The sequence below is a fragment of the Nicotiana sylvestris genome, chromosome 8 (assembly GCF_000393655.2).
Source record: "Nicotiana sylvestris chromosome 8, ASM39365v2, whole genome shotgun sequence".
In the NCBI taxonomy this organism is placed as follows: domain Eukaryota; kingdom Viridiplantae; phylum Streptophyta; class Magnoliopsida; order Solanales; family Solanaceae; genus Nicotiana; species Nicotiana sylvestris.
This window is the reverse complement of record NC_091064.1, coordinates 206,365,851-206,385,003: the sequence shown is the minus strand read 5'-3', so window position 1 is coordinate 206,385,003 and position 19,153 is coordinate 206,365,851. Positions and strand designations below refer to the sequence as shown.

Below are 19,153 nucleotides of genomic sequence, written 5' to 3'. Positions count from 1 at the left end.
TGCCTTAGCCTGATGTGGAAGGATGCGTTTCAGCACTTGCTGACCCACTTCAAACTTTCGGGGACACACCCTTTTGTTGTATGCTCTTGCCATTCTCTTTTGATATAACTGATCATGACACACAGCTGCCAATCTTTTTTCATCAATCAAGTTCAACTGCTCCAGACGAGTTTTGACCCACTCATCATCATCAATCTCGGCTTCAGCGACAATCCGAAGGGACGGGATTTCAACTTCCGCAGGTATTACGACTTTAGTTCCATATACCAATAAATAAGGAGTTGCCCCTACTGAAGTACGGACAGTAGTGTGATAACCCAGCAACGCAAATGGTAATTTTTCGTGCCATTGCCTCGAACCTTCTACCATTTTCCGAAGTATCTTCTTTATGTTTTTGTTGGCTGCCTCAACTGCTCCATTCGCCTTGGGATGATATGGGGTAGAATTGCGGTGTGTAATCTTAAACTGTTGGCATACCTCTTCAATTAATTTACTGTTAAGATTAGCACCGTTATATGTGATGATCACCTTCGGGATTCCAAATCAACAGATGATATTTGAGTGAACAAAATCGACCACTGCTTTCTTGGTCACAAACTTGAAAGTTTTGGTCTCAACCCATTTGGTGAAATAATCAATGGCTACAAGAATGAACCTATGCCCATTGGATGATGCTGGCTCAATTGGTCCAATGATATTTATGCCCCAAGCGACGAAGGGCCATGGCGCTGACATTGTGTGTAATTCCGATGGCGGAGAATGAATCAAATCTCCGTGTATCTGGCACTGATGACATTTGCGCACAAAACTAATACAATCTCGCTCCATGGTGAGCCAATAATATCCCGCGCGGAGAATTTTCTTTGCCAACACATATCCGCTCATATGTGGTCCGCAGACTCCTGAATGTACTTCGGACATGACAGACGTAGCTTGTCTAACATCTATGCATCTTAACAATCCTAGGTCTGGTGTTCTTTTATACAAAACTCCTCCGCTCAAGAAAAATCCACTTTCCAACCGTCGAATTGTTCTCTTTTGATCCCCCGTGGCTTGCACTAGCTATATCCCCATTCTGTTGTATTCCTTGATATCGTGGAACCATGGTTCGCCATCCAGTTCTTCTTCAATCATGTTACAATAAGAATGCTGATCTCGGACTTGAATATGCAAAGGATCGACATAAGCTTTGTCCGGATGGTGCAGCATTGATGCTAGGGTAGCCAAAGCATCAACGACCTCATTATGAACCCTTGGAATATGCCTGAACTCCACTGATCTAAACCGTTGACAAAGATCATGCAAGCATTGTCGATATGGTATGAGCTTCAGATCTAGCGTTTCTCATTCTCCTTGAATTTGATGTACCAGAAGGTCCGAGTCTCCCAAGACCAAGACTTCCTGGACATCCATATCCGCAACTAACCTTAAACCCAAAATACATGCTTCGTACCCAGCCATACTGTTGGTACAATAAAAACGAAGCCGAGCCGTAACAGGATAGTGATGCCCTATTTCAGAAATAAGCACGGCTCCTATTCCGACTCCTTTCATATTAACAGCCCCATCAAAGAAAAGTTTCCAACTAGTTTTTTCGACATGTTCTAGTTCATCAATATGCATCACCTCTTCATCAGGAAAATAAGTCCTCAGTGGCTCATACTCTTCATCGACCGGGTTCTCGGCCAAATGATCGGCCAATGCTTGGGCTTTCATCGCAGTCCGAGTCACATAGATTATGTCAAACTCTGTGAGCAAAATTTGCCATTTTGCAAGTATTCCTGTTGGCATAGGCTTTTGAAAGATATACTTCAATGGATCCAAGCGTGAAATGAGGTAAGTAGTGTAAGATGACAAATAATGTTTCAATCTCTGTGCTACCCAAGTTAGGCACAACATGTCCTTTCCAGGTGAGTGTACTTAACCTCATAAGCCGTGAACTTCTTGCTAAGATAATAGATGGTTTGTTCCTTCCTGCCAGTGACGTCATGCTGCCCCAGTACACAACCAAATGAATTTTCCAAGACTGTCAAGTAAAGAATCAAAGGTCTCCCTAGTTCTGGCAGAATCAGCACAGGTGGGTTTGTCAAGTAACCTTTTATCTTGTCAAACGCTTATTGACACTCATCAGTCCACTTGATCGCAGCGTACTTCCTCAACAACTTGAAAATAGGCTCACAAGTTGTTGTGAGCTGAGCAATAAACCTGCTGATGCAGTTCAGCCTTCCTAACAGACTCATCACTTCAGTCTTGTTCCTCGGAGGGGGCAATTCTTGTATGGCTTTGATCTTTGATGGGTCCAACTCGATGCCTCGCTGGCTGACTATGAATCCCAACAGTTTTCCGGATGGAACGCCAAATGCACACTTGGCGGGGTTAAGCTTGAGGTTATACCTGCGAAGCCTCTAGAAGAATTTCCTCAGATCTTCAACGTGGTCGGCCTGATGCTTTGATTTTATGATCACATCGTCTATGTATACCTCAATATCCTTGTGTATTATATCATGAAACACAGTAGTCATTGCCCTCATATAAGTTACCCCAGCATTCTTCAAACCAAATGGCATTACCTGGTAGCAATAAGTTCCCCACGGCGTGATGAAGGCCATCTTTTCTGCATCTTCTTCATCCATTAGAATCTGATGATACCCGGCATAGCAATCCATAAAAGATCCGATCTCACGCTTGGCACAATTTCGATCAAAATGTGGATATTGGGTAGTGGGAAGTTATCCTTCGGACTTGCTTTGTTGAGATTGCGGTAATCGACGCATACTCTGATCTTGTCGTACTTCTTTGGTACAGGCACGACATTAGCCAACCAGACAGGATATCGAGTGACCCGAATAACCTTTGTATCCAACTGCTTGGTAACTTCTTCTTTAATCTTCACACTCATATCAGTTTTGAATTTCCTCAACTTTTGCTTGACGGGTGGGAACGCTGGGTCAGTGGGCAATTCGTGGACCACTAAATCAGTGCTTAAACCTGCCATATCGTCATATGACTACGCAAAAACATCTTTATACTCAGTGAGTTCTTTTATTAACTCCTCCCAGATTTTTGGCTCGAGGTGGACACTTATTTTAGTCTCTCGGACGTCGTCTGTGTCCCCTAAATTGACGGCTTCTGTGTCATTCAAATTGGGTTTGGGTTTTTCTTCGAAGTGAATTAACTCCTTACCAAACTCTTCGAAGGCTTCATCCTCATCATCATACTTTGATTTGTAATCACAATCTACTTCTTGAACTATCATTTCGGAATCAGATTGATTTTTAAGACTGGGCTGAGGATTCCTTATGCATGCCACGTCATTAAGACCAGTATAAAGAGAACTGTACAGAAAAAGAAAAGAAGAAAACAAAATTAAAATAAAATAAGGAATGAAGAAGAAACTTTTTATTTTATTGAATTACGGGATAACAAGGTTTCACACTCTGATGAACACAACAAAAATAAAAGAAATCTGGACTACAACCTTGGAATAATCCAGAAAACAGGAAAGAAAATCAGAGCCAACTACCAAGACTCCCTCCGAATGGGAAAAGGAGTAGCCATCCAATTGTTGATTTTTGCCTTAGGCCCCACAAACTGCACCTCCGCCTTGCTGGACCCCTCCCCAACTTCTACCATGTTGATTTCGGTGAATAATCTTTCAAAGCCCTCTTTTAAGTCTCCATCTGCACCAATCAATGGCCCTGTAACCTTGGACATCAATTGCTTTTTGATGCTCGGCCTGACAAAAAGATCTGGACAGGCGCGAGATTGGCTTGGGAAGGACCCAGACTCTTTTCTTCAACTTGCGGGACCGTCTCACATCCGCCACTGTAGGCTTGAACCCCAGACCAAAGGTATCTAGATTTTTGGGCAAAGAAACCGGTTGAACAATACCTTGAAGATCAGCCCCTAAACCTTTGCCTAGCACAAACCCATTTTTCAATATCTCTGAGGTTACCATGACAGTTGCAGCTGCTATTTTGGGAAGTGGGATGATTTCACCCTTGGGAACTTTGTCCACTGAAACCGTATCGAAAACCTGGTAAACCCACGGTCCCTTGTCATCGTCAGTCTCTATGAAGGGTACGATGGCATCACTTACGGCGCTTACATTGTCTTCCCCATGTACTACGATCTCTTGCCTATCCCACTCGAATTTGACCATCTGATGTAGTGTAGAAGGAACTACTTTGGCAGCGTGGATCCAGGGTCGCCCCAACAGAAGATTATATGACACTGCCACGTCTAACACTTGAAACTTCATGGTGAACTCGACCGGACCAATTGTTAATTCAAGTATGATGTCACCCACTATGTCTGTACCACCACCATCAAACCCTCGAACATAGATGTTGTTCTTATGAATTCTGTCACCATCGACTTTTAGTTTGTTCAACGTGGTCAAAGGACAGATATTGGCACTGGACCCATTATCAATCAGTACTCGAGTGACTACCGAGTCTTCACACTTCACGGTCAAATAGAGGGCTCTATTATGTTCTGTACCCTCCACGGGCAACTCATCGTCTGAAAAAGTGACCCTATTGACCTCGAAAATCTTGTTTGCTATTTTCTCCAAATGCTTCACAGAGATTTTATCCGGAACATGGGCTTCGTTCAGAATTTTCATCAATACCCGGCGGTGCTCATCTGAATGGATCAACAAGGATAACAATGAGATCTGTGTCGGGGTCTTCCTCAACTGCTCCATAATGGAGTAATCTTGCGCCTTCATTTTCTTTAAAAATTCTTTCGCCTCTTCCTTGCTGACTGGATTCTTTGTCACTACTAGATTGGCCCTTCTTAACTCTGCGGGAGCAAAACACCTCCCCGAACGAGTTAGACCTTGGGCTTCACACACTTCTCCTTTGACTTCTTTCCCTTTGTAAACCACCGTCACCCGTTCATAATTCCAAGGAACAACCTTGTTGTTGATCACTGGAAGCTGAGTTACCGGTCTTATAATAACAGGCTCTATGCGAGCACCCTTCATGACCACAACAGGTTTACTTGCAACCCCTGGCACTACCACTTTAGCTTGCTCGGGTTTCACTGCAACAAGGCTCGACGACCCTCTCTCGACTACCACAGCTGTCTTATCATCTACTCCTCTCAACTGGACCACTGATTTCCCAATGGTTACTTTTTCCTTTGAGCTGATTTTGCTGGAACGGATCATCATTACCGTCTGTGAGGGCTTCCTGGGCTCCCCCTCTTTGTGTATCAACTCAATCATGTGTGTCTCATGGTGAGCTGGCAGTGGATTCTGATAAATATTTGGTGCTTCTGGGGCTTGAACCTCGATCCGATGAGTATCGATAAGCTCTTGCACAGCTATTTTCAGCTTCCAACATTTCTCTGTATCATGCCTTGGGGCCCCTGAATAGTACTCACAACTCACCGAGTGGTCAAGATTTCTAGGGGGAGGGTTTGGCATTTTAGGCTCAATTGGATTCAACATGCCCAACTGCCTCAATCTGTGGAAAAGACTGGTATTTGATTCCCCCAGTGGAGTGAAAGTCTTTTGCTTCTGTGACCTCTCATTCTTAAGGGCTGGGTTTGGTCGGAAACCCGTCCCGGGGGGGATTTCTGTAGGCCCTTGGGTGTGGATATATGTTTTGTGGAGATGGGTATGGATTTTGTGGAGCCGGCGCACGCCATGGCGCGTGTGTCAGAGTTTGGGTATAGGTTTGTGCTTGATGGATGAAAAAATGGGGATCTGGCGGTGGGTAGTAATGTTGTGGAGGGCTATATGGAGTATGGGGGTAATTTTGGTGGTAGGGTCATGGTTGGCTATAGTAGGGTGACAGGCCTCTGGATCCGAACCAGGCTCCAGACTCAACAGTCATGACATCTTCTTTCTTCTTCTTCCCAAGTACACCCCCAGTGCCGCTTTGGATGGCCTGAGTGGTTTCCTTGATCGCTGAATAGCTCATGATTTTGTTGGACTTAAGCCCCTTCTCGACCATGCCTCCCATTTTTACAACCTCATTAAAAGATTTGCCAATTGCGGACACAAGATGACCAAAGTAAGTCGGCTCCAAAGCCTGCAAAAAGTAATCAACCATCTCGCTCTCTTTCATTGGGGGATCTACCCTTGCTGCTTACTCCCTCCACCGGAAACCATATTCTTTAAAGCTTTCACTGTGCTTCTTTTCCAGTTTGGTCAAGGACAGTCGGTCCGGAATGATCTCAAAATTATATTGAAAGTGACAAGAGAATGCTTGGGCCATATCGTCCCATGTATACCATCTTCCGTAATCTTGGCGGGTGTACCACTCCAATACTGCTCCGCTTAAACTCTGACTGAAGTAAGCCATTATCAATTCATCTTTTCCTCCGGCTCCCCTCATCTTACTGCAAAAACCTCTCAAATGAGCCACTGGATCACCGTGTCTGTTGTACAAGTCAAATTTGGGCATTTTGAACCCTGCCGTTAGTTGTACATTTGGGAATAAACACAGATCTTTGTAAGCTACACTTACTTGACCTCCTAACCCTCTCATATCCCTGAAGGATTATTCTATGCTTTTCATTTTTCTGAACATCTCTTCCTGTTCAGGACTTCTGGCCGGTTTTTCTGCTTTCTCTGGTAGGTCAGAATATGGATCCTGTGGATAGGCTTCAGGTGATTTGAAGGTAAGCTCCGGGGGATAATACTGGTTGTCCTGCGTTTGGAACACAGGTTCACTCGGGGATTTATGGAGTGCAGTTGGTGGAGATGCCACAAAGACAGGGGTGATTGGCGGAGGAGGGTATGAAATTGATTTTGGTGGTGGAGCTTGTGGCATATGAGAAGTAGTGCCATGGTAGTGTTGATAAATAGGAAAACCTGGATCGGTGGCGGGATGATCCTGAGACTGAGCTAATGGTGGGGTAAAAGCCGGGTTGGCTGGGTAAGCTGGCGGTGATTGCCCTTTAGACCAGGCCTGGTACATTTCGGCCATTTGTTTCTTAAGCTTGAGCATCTCCTCTTTCATTTTATAGACGTCCAACTCCTCTACCTCAACACTAGTGTCGACATCTGGGCTAGACATGATTTCCGGTATTGGTCCCTTTGATCTGGTTTGGTAATGGTAATGTGCCAGTATCCTCTAAATAAACTAACTGCTTGAATTCTCTGGAAATCAACAAACTTATTAGTTTTTAGAGTTTAACACATATGCAATTACACGTTGGGATGCAATGCACCTAGTCAAATAACCATTTCTATCATGCATTTGCTTTGGTTGCGTGCGTCATTCCGGCCTTTCATATATGTGCCCCTTTCTTAAGCTTCCTTTATTCTATCCTTCTTTATTTATTTTTTATTTTCCCTTTTTTCTTTTTTAGTGGTGGTCGAATCCTACGTATCATGTTCCCGCATGAATCAGACCGTGCTTAGTTCTTCCTTGTGCGGAAAATAGAGACACCATTTTTGGATTTTTCAATCTTCATTAGCAAAACGTTTTATTACAAGGCAAAACATTTTTGAAAGGAAACTGACAGGCTTGATACAGAGCACAGACTTTATGCAAAAATGGAAATACAAACTCTAACGGACAGTAGACTCTGAAGACAAGGAAAATACAGACTCAAACTATGAATGTCTCAAAGTTTTGAATTTTGGCACCCGCGGGGCGTCGTTCGGCCTCGCCGCGGGCTTTGGTACAAGGCCCCTTTGCAGATCTTTCAAATCTCCCATGATCTGGTGGACATAAATCATTATTGAAGCAAAGAGGGTGGTACAGGACATATCCTCACAAGCTAGGAATTTTATGGTGATGTAGTGCCCGATATCGTCGATTCTTCCCTTGATTTTGTCTCTTTCCATAAGCAATCTCTCTATTTGTTGATTCCGCATCTCCAGCACTTGAGCGTTGTAAAAGAGTTGATCCTGAAACTCATTCATCTGTTTCTTCATTCGGGCCATCAGATCATAGTAGCGCTTCCTATCTGTTCTGGCATCTCGGGCTTGTCTGAAGATCCGCTCTTCGTAGTCCCTCTTCATTTGTTGCATGAACTGTACTTGCTCTTCTGTCTTCTTTATCCATTTCACCTGGATTCTCGCTAGACCAGATTTAGATTTTTCCAGGTCTTCTTGATACTCGAGGACTTTCTTCTTTAGACCGTTTATGAGCCTTTTATCAGCCTGGCTTCTCTCCTGGCATATGGCAGCTATTTTCATTTCCTGGATTTGAGTTTTGAGGACCTCATTTTCCTGAGCTAGTTTTCTCCTTTCTCCCTCATCTGCAGCGATATGCAAATCTTTCTCAAATTTCAAATCCATAACTTGCTTCTCCAACTTGCCTATTGTCACCCTGTACTTGTGTTCTTTAGCCAACCAATCCCACTGTTCTTGCGACGCCTTGACGAACTCCTGGAGATGGGGTCTTTTAGCCGGCCTTTCGTGCTAAAGTTCTCTCTTGTACCAAGCAAGGTATCCTGGTGCCACTTTGCCTTTGGCCCGATCCCGCACGCAAGTATCTGCTTTTAAATATTGGCATTCACTCCAAATCTAACGGACTCTTGCTTCAGGAAACTGTCCGTCAGGGCTAATCTCAATTACTTGAGCACTAAGATCTTCCTCTTGTGGCACTGTTTGGCATCTCCCGAGTTGTCTCAAAACCCGATATGGCACGTAGGGCTGAATACTCTTGAGCCCCATCAATAGAAAGTGGGTCCTAGAAACAGGCATATATATGACTTCATCAATGGGCAACCATCCTAGCGCCCACTATATTTGGCTGGCGGTGAGGGTCCGAAAGAATGATGTCCACGCCGTAACTCCCTTGGGTAGACTGACCCTCTTGATTCTTGTGTGGAATTCTTCTATGGAAGTTTTCTTCGAGGCACCATAACTCAAGAGCTGGGAACGGTGGTAGAAATGCTCAGTCATCCATATTTGTAGCAACAAGTTACACCCCCTCGAAAAAGTTCCCTCTGGCTTTGCAGGCTGTGAGAGCTCGGAAGATATCAGATACTATTATAGGTGCCAGCGTGCTTTCATCTTGAGTGAGCAAAGTACTGACGACCTTGGCTATTTTCAAATCAATGTTTCCGTCTTTCCTTAGAAATACCAAAAGGCCCAAAAAGGTTATCATAAAAGCCACTCGTCTATGCTCATCCCATTTCTGACGGTTACTTTTGCTGCATAACTTGTTACCCGGATTATTGAATCCTCCGACATGACCGTATATGTCGTATATGAAGCGCGAATTACAAAAACCCACGGCCAAATCTAGGTTATGGACCGTCCTGGGTATCTTTAATGAATCTAAGAACCGATGCGCGGTGACAGCTCTTGGAGCAACCAGGTATTTTTGCCTTATCGAAACTTCAGCATTTTCGATGTACCCGGTTATTTCCTCCAAAGTCGGGGTGAGTTCAAAATCGGGAAAGTGGAAGACATTGTATGCCCGGTCCCAGCAGGTGACCAAAACCCTTATGATATCCCCCCGAGGCTGGATTTCCAATAAACCCGTAAGACCTTTTAGATATTTCTTGACCTCATCTTGCCCCTTACCACCTAAATCATCCCACCATAGCCGCAACTCGAAAGGGATTTTAGTCATTATTGAAAAAGGTTCATTCTGCATCATGCTCATCCTGCACATTTATTAAGGTGATTAAGAAATAAAATTTATTTGACTCAACAAATTGATTATTTCTTAATTTTCCACAGATTAAAAGAAAAATCCGGTTCCGAACACGGCTTTTCAGTACTTCGGGAATGAAGATCTTCAAGCTGGGTGAGTCAACCGGTCAAAAATCCAAAAATGCCTAAAAGTGGCCGTTTATGCAAAGTCTGCCTTCCGGCGTCCCTTTCGAGAACATTCGGCTATTTTTCCAAAAACGACATTACTCGATTTATTATTGACTCTTTTCTTTTTTTTTCAAATTGAAATAAAAGACCCGGTTGAAAACACGACCTTTCAGCGCTTTCGGGAGGAAGATTTTAAGGTTGTGCCCTCAAACCATTTTAAAAATGACTCAGGGTGGCTGTTCTTGCGAAAACAGCCTTCCGGTGCCCTTTTGGGGACATTCGGCTTATTTTAAGCAAGAATGGCGTCACCCGACTTATTTATGACAAATATTTTGACATTTTTGTAAAAGGGAGGTTGGACCCGATGAGGGTTGCCTACGTATCCCGCACCCTGCGAGAATCAAACAGCCATAGTTCGGGACGATAAAACAAACTTCTTTTGAAAACAAGACTCTTTTCATTGGCAAATAAAACTATTTTTCATAAACAAAACCCTTTTTTTCATTTTCTCAAAAATTTGGCAAAGTTTCGACACTATTTGGACATTGGCTTTTTCAAAATAGGCGATTAACTCTCTTTAACCCTCATACTGCTATTTCTTTTTCCTCAAAACATTCAAAAGTCGGTCAACATGCAAGTCCGAAGCGAATAAATGCGCGGAAAATAAATAAGATGCATCAGGATGGTTTTTTTCATTTTAGGTTGCTAGTCCTAGACGAACCCAACCCCTGTGTTGAATCCCCTAAGTCAAATGCAACATGATGCAAATAATCGTTCCTACTAGGGATCCGACATGAAGTTACGTTATTCTAGGTTTAAAGCCTAGGTATTTGTTATAGACTGTGTACCCAAGCGAACAACTCGAGTCGAGGAGGGGGCAACGTACCGGGGACCCGCAAGATCGTCCGGCTTTGTAACTTGTCCGACCTCTTTCTTATTTCAGGGTATGACACAAACAGAATAGGGGGTATCAACCAGTAAGCACATTCCCAGAGGTAAGAAGAGAAGGGTTTCAGCACAGTTTATATACAGTTCAGATAATATCAAAGCGGTAAAAGCATCATTTAGCACATTAGGCCCAAACATGTAAAAAATCACATAAAACCAAATATAACAATTTATCTAAGCTCGAATTCTTAAACCCTGGACCAGAGATTCTGGGTTCGTATCCCCAGCAGAGTCGCCAGAGCTGTCACACCTCCTTTTTCCGCACTTACCCCCGAAGGATAAATGTATAAGGGAGTTTTTCCATTTAAAGGACAATCGGAACGGGATTTGTTATTATTTATTTAGAGTCGCCACTTGAGAGATTTATGGTGTCCCAAGTCACCAGTCGAATCCCGAACCGAGGAAAATATGACTCTGTTAACAGTCCGCGAACCAGAAATCTGAATAAGGAATTCTGTTAACCCAGGAGAAGGTGTTAGGCATTCCCGAGTTCCGTGGTTCTAGCACGGTCACTCAACTGTCGTATTCGGCTTATTTATCTGATCTTAATACATGTTGAACCTATGTGCAAATTTTAACCTTTTACCGTTTTTATTATTATTTTTTTTAACGAGAGTTGCAACGTCGTGAAAATACATCTCGAACCACGTCACATCAATGCACCCGTGGTTTTTGACACATTTCAACTCTGCTGAGATTTGGATTTGGGTCACATAAATGTGCACCCGGGTTTAAGAAGGTAATGTTATTTAAAGTACGCGCCTAAAGAGACTAACGCATGGTTATTTTGGGAAATGGCCGTGAAGTTTGCTAAGCGGCCGATCCCAAGTTCTAAGTAATTAATACATACATTTGTGAGGGCCCCGCAATCTGTGCGTTTTATTTGGTGAGGCTCATCTTGTTTATTTTAAAAGGACGATCCTAAAGTGACTACACTTTTTCTATTAAGTTCATCTCTACACACAAAATGAAGGTCCCAACCAATTGTTACTTAACTCTATTGTATGATTTTTAAGGATGGTCTTGTGATCGAGCCCGTTTCCTACGACCAGATTTCAAGCGTTATTCGAGCCAAGTTCAGCGTTCGACTCACAGAAGCGGATTCGAGTCTGATTTAACATACACAGGCTATTGCCAATTGCTTTACATGATGAAGCCAAACCCAATATTTCAACTTTTTGAGCAAATGGGCTGCCAACAATCATTATCTACCTACTGTTGACAATATTAAAACCTTCATAGCTAGTGAAACTAACAAGTTTAAACAGGCAGGTTCAATAGAACAAACTCATGCTATCTTCATCTTATTCCACTTATTTATCTAAACAGTTTGACAATAATGGGCATGCTTAACTATTCGGGAAGAGCACAATTAACTTGGAAGTTTGATTTTTTAGTTTTATGCTACTAAAGTTGGTATTAAACTACTAAATTTACAACTAAGAAAGGCAAACTAATGGTCCAATACAGTCCTTATCAGATACAAACTCCACAGTCCACATTCTTCATTGAGTTATAAAGATAGACTATACAACTTATCATTTATCTACTAAATTACAGATGCACTAAGTACTCCACTACTCGAGCATTTTCTTTTCACTTTTACATCTCACAGCTACATCACAGTGTGATTCGAAAGTGTACCTGGTAATAGACAATAGAAGAAGAAGAGGAGGATCAGCAGAGCAGTAGCAAACAACAACAACAATACCCAGCAACACAGTAACAGAACGACCCAGTAACAGATTAGAAAGAAAACAACCAGCAGAATTCCAGAAGCACCCAATGAAACAGTAGCAAATAACCAATAGCAAACTCAGGAAAAACCAATTGAAACCCCAGAAATACCAACCAGCAACACCAATAAAATAGTAACAGTACTAGTTCTGATATTCATCAGTAAAAGAAAAGACCTCACTTTTCAGTTTCTTAGCTCTCAAACACTGAACCTTTTAGGATTAAAAACCAGCCTGTTTTTTTCTCAAATTACTGAACTCTTAAATGTTAAAAATCCAGCCTAGACTCTCTGAAAAAAACTGATTTTTTCCTCTCCAAAAAAAAAACCAGCCCCTATTTATCCCAAACACTGACCTTGCCAGCTCTCAAGAGCACTCAGGTAGAATTCTTAAACTAATTCTGCCCATGATCTCTTTTTCAATTCCACTAGAGTCCCTTTTTCCCATTATCCCTCGTCCTTTCCTTATTTAAATTCAAATAGGTATGAGCACCTATTTCTTAATCCATTTCCTTTAAACTTTCCCCTACCATTATATTTTGTTCCCCATTAGCACTTAAATAATTCATTAGTTTAATGGCACTTTAGTACCCTACTGTCAGACCATTCAACTTAAACCAATCTCAAACCTTTTAAATCCCAAAATACCCTCCTAGAGTCCCTGAAATTACTGTCCTACCCAATCCCTTTTACCTCATCAGCTATAACCAATCTCCTTAATCAGATAACTAAACTGATTCCTAATTAATCACCAAACTACAACAGCTATAACCAATTTAATTCAATTCACCTAGCAGTTCGAACTTAGAACTCAGATTAGATCAAATAGCAGACTAATGCAAAGCTGCTAAGATGCACATGTATATGGGAATAATTGAGTGCATTACAATTCTAAATCAAACTTAGGCAAAATGAACGATCACTGTAAATGTACTGAATCGACAAACAAACTGAACTTATATGCAAAATAATGGACAACAAAGAAAAGGGAACCAAACATCACCTAAAATGAAGCAATTCGAACCAATAATAACAGCACACTCAGAGTTCTAAATTAGCCTTAAACACAAAATGTAGGGGCCCTGAGGATATACTGAATGGAACCTTGAGGCTGAGAACAAAACAAATGACACCAAACAACTTGATGAGAACTACTAAACTATATACATGAATGGGTCAATCGACGAGACCATTCAATTGATTCAACATATGCCAATCGACCAAGATGAGAAAAACTGGAACAGAAAAATGGTCCGGAAGAGGAGGAGGATTAGTTGACCTAAATGATGAACTAATCAGTCAGAAATAAGACAACAACAAAAGAAAAAGGCAAACAAAAAGAAATACCTCGAAACTTCAGACCAAACCCAATCTGTTCCAGTCTGAACTTCGTCTTGAAACTTTTGAAGCCAAAACGGACCTTAATCGAGTGTTCTCGACTGAGAACACTCGACTAAAGTCGGTTAAGACCTCAAACCTTTAACCTCGTACACAGTCTGAAGCTGGTTCCTCTAGGGTTTGCCTTCGATTTGAAATTCAAAACAGTCGGCCATGATTCGAGGGTATTGGTTAGAGGGGTTAGGTTGGGGAGGTCGAGGGGAAGTTGTGGTGTAATTTTGGTGGTCATTGGACGGATTAGGGTTTGGTTCGATACTTCGATCTAAGATTCGAATCGTTGGGTACTAATTCGAGGAAAGCTGATATGGGATTTGGAAAGAGGATGTTGTGGGGAGGCTATGGTGTAATTTTGGGGCTGTTTGGACCACCAGAACCGCTGTGAGGCAATTTCCGGTGGGCGGAGGGCGGTGGTTGAAGGCGTCGAGTGTTGTGGCCTGTCTCTAGGTTAGAGACGAAGGCGAAGGGGGGGTATGGCTTAGGGGGCAGGGTATGGTTTAGGAATATATAGTGGGGTGGGGATTTGATCTTGGCCGTTGAATCATTCACGATCAACGGCCTTGATCACTTCACTAAGGAGGAACGATGTCGTTTGGAGTAGTACTGGGGTGGTCCGGGTACTGGAACGGGTATGGGGAATGGGTCAACATGGGTTATGGGAGGGGTGATCTGGACCGTTGGATTGGATGATTGAACGGTCGAGATTGATTGGCGATGAAACAACGTCGTTTGGTATGATCTCTTGGACCGGACGGTTGGGCCTGGACATGGGGTGTGACATTGGGCCTGAACATTTCCTTTTTAAAACTGGCCTAGTCCGATTTTTACCCTTCTTCTCTTGTTTCTTTTTTCCTTTTATTTTCTTTTTAATTCCTAATTACCAAAAATTCCAAAATAAATTGTAAAGCCAAAATTAACTTAGAAAAATACTAATTAACCCTCAATGATAATTATCACACAAAATTAAATACAAAGATAATCACACAATTTGATATTAAATGCCAAAAAATGCAAAGTACATATTTTTGTGATTTTCATTCTCGCAAAGCCAAATATTATTTAATTAATTCCTAATTGTAAAATTAAATCCTAAATGCACATGCAACACATGTTTTTTGTAATTTTTTTTAATTAAATTAGAAATAAACATGCACAGACAAAAATACAAATAAATCACAAACAACACAAAACCATTTTATTTTTGAATTTTTGGGAGTAGTTCTTGTAGGGCAAAAATCACGTGCTCACACCTACATATTATAGAAAGCTTTATTTTGTTACAATAGTAGATGACTTCAGCAGGTTTACTTGGGTGTGCTTAATACAATCAAAACGTGAAGCAGTTATTATAATAAAGAACTTTCTTGCAGTGATAAATACTCAGTTTGAAGTTACTGTGAAATTTGATAGATCAGATAATGATATTGAGTTCTTCAACTCCCATTGTAATGCTTTGTTTGCTTCTCTAGGAATCATACACCATCAGTAGTTGTCCATACACCCCACAACAAAATGGGGTGGTTGAACGAAAATATAGGCATATACTGGAGGTTGCAAGAACCTTAAAATTCCAAAGCTCGATTCCTAGGAGGTTGTGGGGTGATTGTATAAGAACTGCAGTATACTTAATAAATAAACTTTCCACTAGTATTTTGCAAGAAAAATTACTTTATGAGTTATTGTATGAAACTCCAGCCAAAATAGATCACTTAAATGTGTTTGGTTACTTATGTTATGTAAGTAACTTTTCTAAAGGTGACAAGTTCACAACTAGAGCAAAAACGGTTGTTCTTATTGGATACTCAGAAATACAAAAGAGTTATAGGCTATATGATCTACAGAGTAGAAGTATATTTATTAGTAAAGATGTGGTATTTAAAGAGTAAGTTTTTCCTTTTGAAAGAACTACAGACTCAGATTGTACAGAGGATCTATTCACTTCTCAACATTCAATTGTAGAAGCAAATAGGCATCAACCACATATACCTGTAATTCCAGCCACAACCCAGAACATGCAGTTGCTAGTTGCTGAAAATACTACTACAAAAGTGGAGAATGCTTGAGTGGAAATAGTCATAGATCATGCAGGTGAAGAACATGAGACTGCAACTACTACTCCAATAAATAAGAATATTATTCCTGCTATCCTTGAACTAGAAGTTGAGACAATAGAAGTCCAGGAACCTCTCTTGGATACAATAGAAGAAGCAGGAACATTGGACGTGCATTCACAACCAGTATCTATAGAAGTAGAGACTAGGAAATCTAGTTGACAAGGAAGGCCCTATGTTTGGCTTAAAGATTACATCACTACTGCTAAGACACACACTAACATTGCATATTCCATATATAATGCCATCTCTTATGATCATTTATCTCCTGCATATCAGTCATATCTCAATGTTTTTTCAGTTTTAACCGAACCACAGTCCTTTAAGGAAGCTGCACATGATCCAAGATAGATAGAAGCTATGGACAAGAGATTAAAGCACTTGAGAGAACCATACCTTGGAAGTGGTAGAATTTCCAGAAGGAAAGAAACCAATTGGTTCTAAATGGGTATTTAAGATCAAATATAAATTAACTGGAGAGGTTGATGGATATAAGGCACGACTAGTAACAAAGAGATACACCCAACAAAAAGGATTGGATTATCATGAGACATTCTTATCAGTTGCCAAAATGGTAACTGTGAGAATTATCCTTAGCATAGCAGCCTCAAAGGGATAGATCCTCTACCAAATGGATGTTAATAATTCATTCCTATAAGGGGATCTTTATAAAGAAGTATACATAGTTTTCCATAGGGTTTCCAACGACAAAGGGAGAATAAAGCTTGCAGACTATTGAAATCACTCTATAGCCTGAAACAGGCTTCAAGACAGTGGAACATTAAGCTCACAGATGCCTTAGTGGGAGCAGGATATCGGCATAGCGCATATGATCATTCTTTATTTACTAAGCAGACAACACATAACATTGTAGTTATATTGGTGTATGTTGATGATCTCTTTATCACAGGTAGCAATCTTTCCCTTGTGGAAGAGGCCAAGAGTACATTACATAACAGTTTTAAAGTCAAAGATTTGGGTGAGCTCAGATATTTCTTAGGCATTGAAGTAATGAGATCAGATAAGGGGTTGTTATTAAACCAGAGAAAATATGCACTGGAGTTAATATCCACTACAGGACTAGATGTTGCCAAACCTGCATCCACTCCTATTGAACTTAATCAGAAACTCACCACTACAGAGTATCACAAACATGTAGAGCACAATGGCGATGAAGAACTGCAAGATGTGGGAACTTATCAAAGGTTGGTAGGTCAGTTACTCTACTTGACCATCACACGACTTGACATTTGCTTTACAGTGCAAGTTTTAAGTCAGTTCATGCAGCATCCTAAGCAGTCACACTTAACTTTGTACTTAGAGTGGTCAAGTATATTAAAGGTTCACCTCGTCTTGGTGTCTTTCTCCAAAGGGGCCATATTACTTACCTTTCTGCCTTCTGTAATTCTAATTGGATAGCATGCCCAAGCACACGAATGTCAATAACTGGATATGTTGTCAAATTGAGGGATTCCTTATTGTCCTGGAAGTCCAAGAAGTAGCAGACAGTGAGTCGAAGACTCGAAGCTCAGCTGAAGCTGAATATAGAAGCCTTGCAGCAGTAACAGCTGAGGTTACTTGGCTAGTTGGATTATTGCAGGAGTTGAACATTGAGATACATTAACTTGTTGATCTATATTGTGATAGCAAAGCTACTCTTCAATAGCGTCAATCCCATTTTTTATGAGAGGACAAAGCATAACGAGGTAGATTGTCATTTTGTTTGAGAGAAGATTAAGAATGGACTGCTCACCCCTCATCACATTTCAACCAAACTTCAATTGGCAAATCTTATGACAAAAGGACTCGGTGTTGCTCAGAACTCTTTCCTTCTTTCCAAGCTAGGAGGTTCAATGATTTCCACCCTCTAGCTTGAGGGGGAGTCTTGGGATATAGGGGGTATCAAAGTGTACATAATAAAAGTATAGGGTATGTTTAGAGTTAGTTAAAAAGGGTTAGATAAAATGGTTAGTGGACAGCTGTGTATGAGCTGTCATTTAGTTAGTGGTGAGCACTATATAGCCTTGTATTGAACGATGGCATAACAGACGGAAGAATACAATTTCGATTTCTCCTCTTTTTCATTTTTCAATCTTCTTTCTCATAATCTAACAGTCATTCACAACCTCTAAGTGCTCAACACGACCACTTGGAACTTGGATACGCTTTGCATGACCACTTGGAACCTACCAATGCTCAGCACAACCAATTAGAACCTACCCATGCTCACAATGGTCACTTGGAACTTACCCGTGCTCAGTACAGTTACTTGGAACCTAGTCATGCTCAGTATAACCACTTAGAACCTAGCCATACTCTGCACAACTACTTGGAACCTACGTGTGCTTAACATGGTCACTTGGAACCTACCCGCGCTCAACAGGGCTACTTAGAACCTAACCATGCTCAGCACAACCACTTAGAACATGTATGTGCTCAGCATGACCACTTGGTACTTACCGTGTTCTGTATCTTCACTTAAAACCTACCCATGCTCAACACAACACCTAGAACCTACACGTGCCAACACACCCATTTGGAACCTACCCATCTACAGGTAGCACAACCACTTGGTACCTACCCTTGCTCAACACGACACTTCAAACCTACTCATACTCAGCACGACTACATGAAATCTATTTGTGCTTTGTACTAGTGGTGGATCCAGGATTATAAAGTCGTGGGTGCTCACTGATAAAAATTCTGAAAGAAGAGGAAAAAGGAGTTTAGTTATGGGTGCTCATTCAATATTTATCTAAATATTTTTATAATTACTATACAAATTTATTAAATCTTGTCAAAGATAATGGGTGCTTGAGCACCCAAAAACAACATGCAGATCCGCCATTTGTACCGCTAGGAATCTACTTGTGCTCAGCACGCTGATCACTTGTAACATGTTCGTGCTCTACACAGTTACTTGAAACTTGCCCCGTCCTTAGCACGACTACTTAAGACTACACTTGCTCAATACGGCCACTTGAAATCTACTCGTGCTCAAAACAATCACTTAGAATTTAGCTGTGGTCTCCACGATCACTTGAAACTTACCCCTTGCTCAGCTCAGAACAACTACTTTAAGAAGTGGTTGGGACACACGGTGAGAAGTGATCAAAACTGTTGGACTTTTAGACTTATTGCTTATTACTAATTACTAATATTATAGAGAAAAATAAGTAGTTTTGAGGGACAGGGAATAAGAGTGATCAGCTGAATAGTCGT

At 41.3% G+C, this 19,153-nt stretch overlaps 1 protein-coding gene across 1 annotated transcript; it reads left to right on the top strand.

Annotated features, from left to right (window-relative positions):
* Positions 1 to 8,362: 8,362 nt before the first annotated feature.
* Positions 8,363 to 17,555, top strand: LOC138876285 (uncharacterized mitochondrial protein AtMg00810-like). Its single transcript, XM_070155197.1, has 4 exons — positions 8,363 to 8,416; positions 9,662 to 9,728; positions 16,842 to 17,136; positions 17,351 to 17,555. Exons 1-4 carry the CDS (start codon positions 8,363 to 8,365, stop codon positions 17,553 to 17,555), a joined length of 621 nt encoding a protein of 206 aa, XP_070011298.1.
* Positions 17,556 to 19,153: the final 1,598 nt, after the last annotated feature.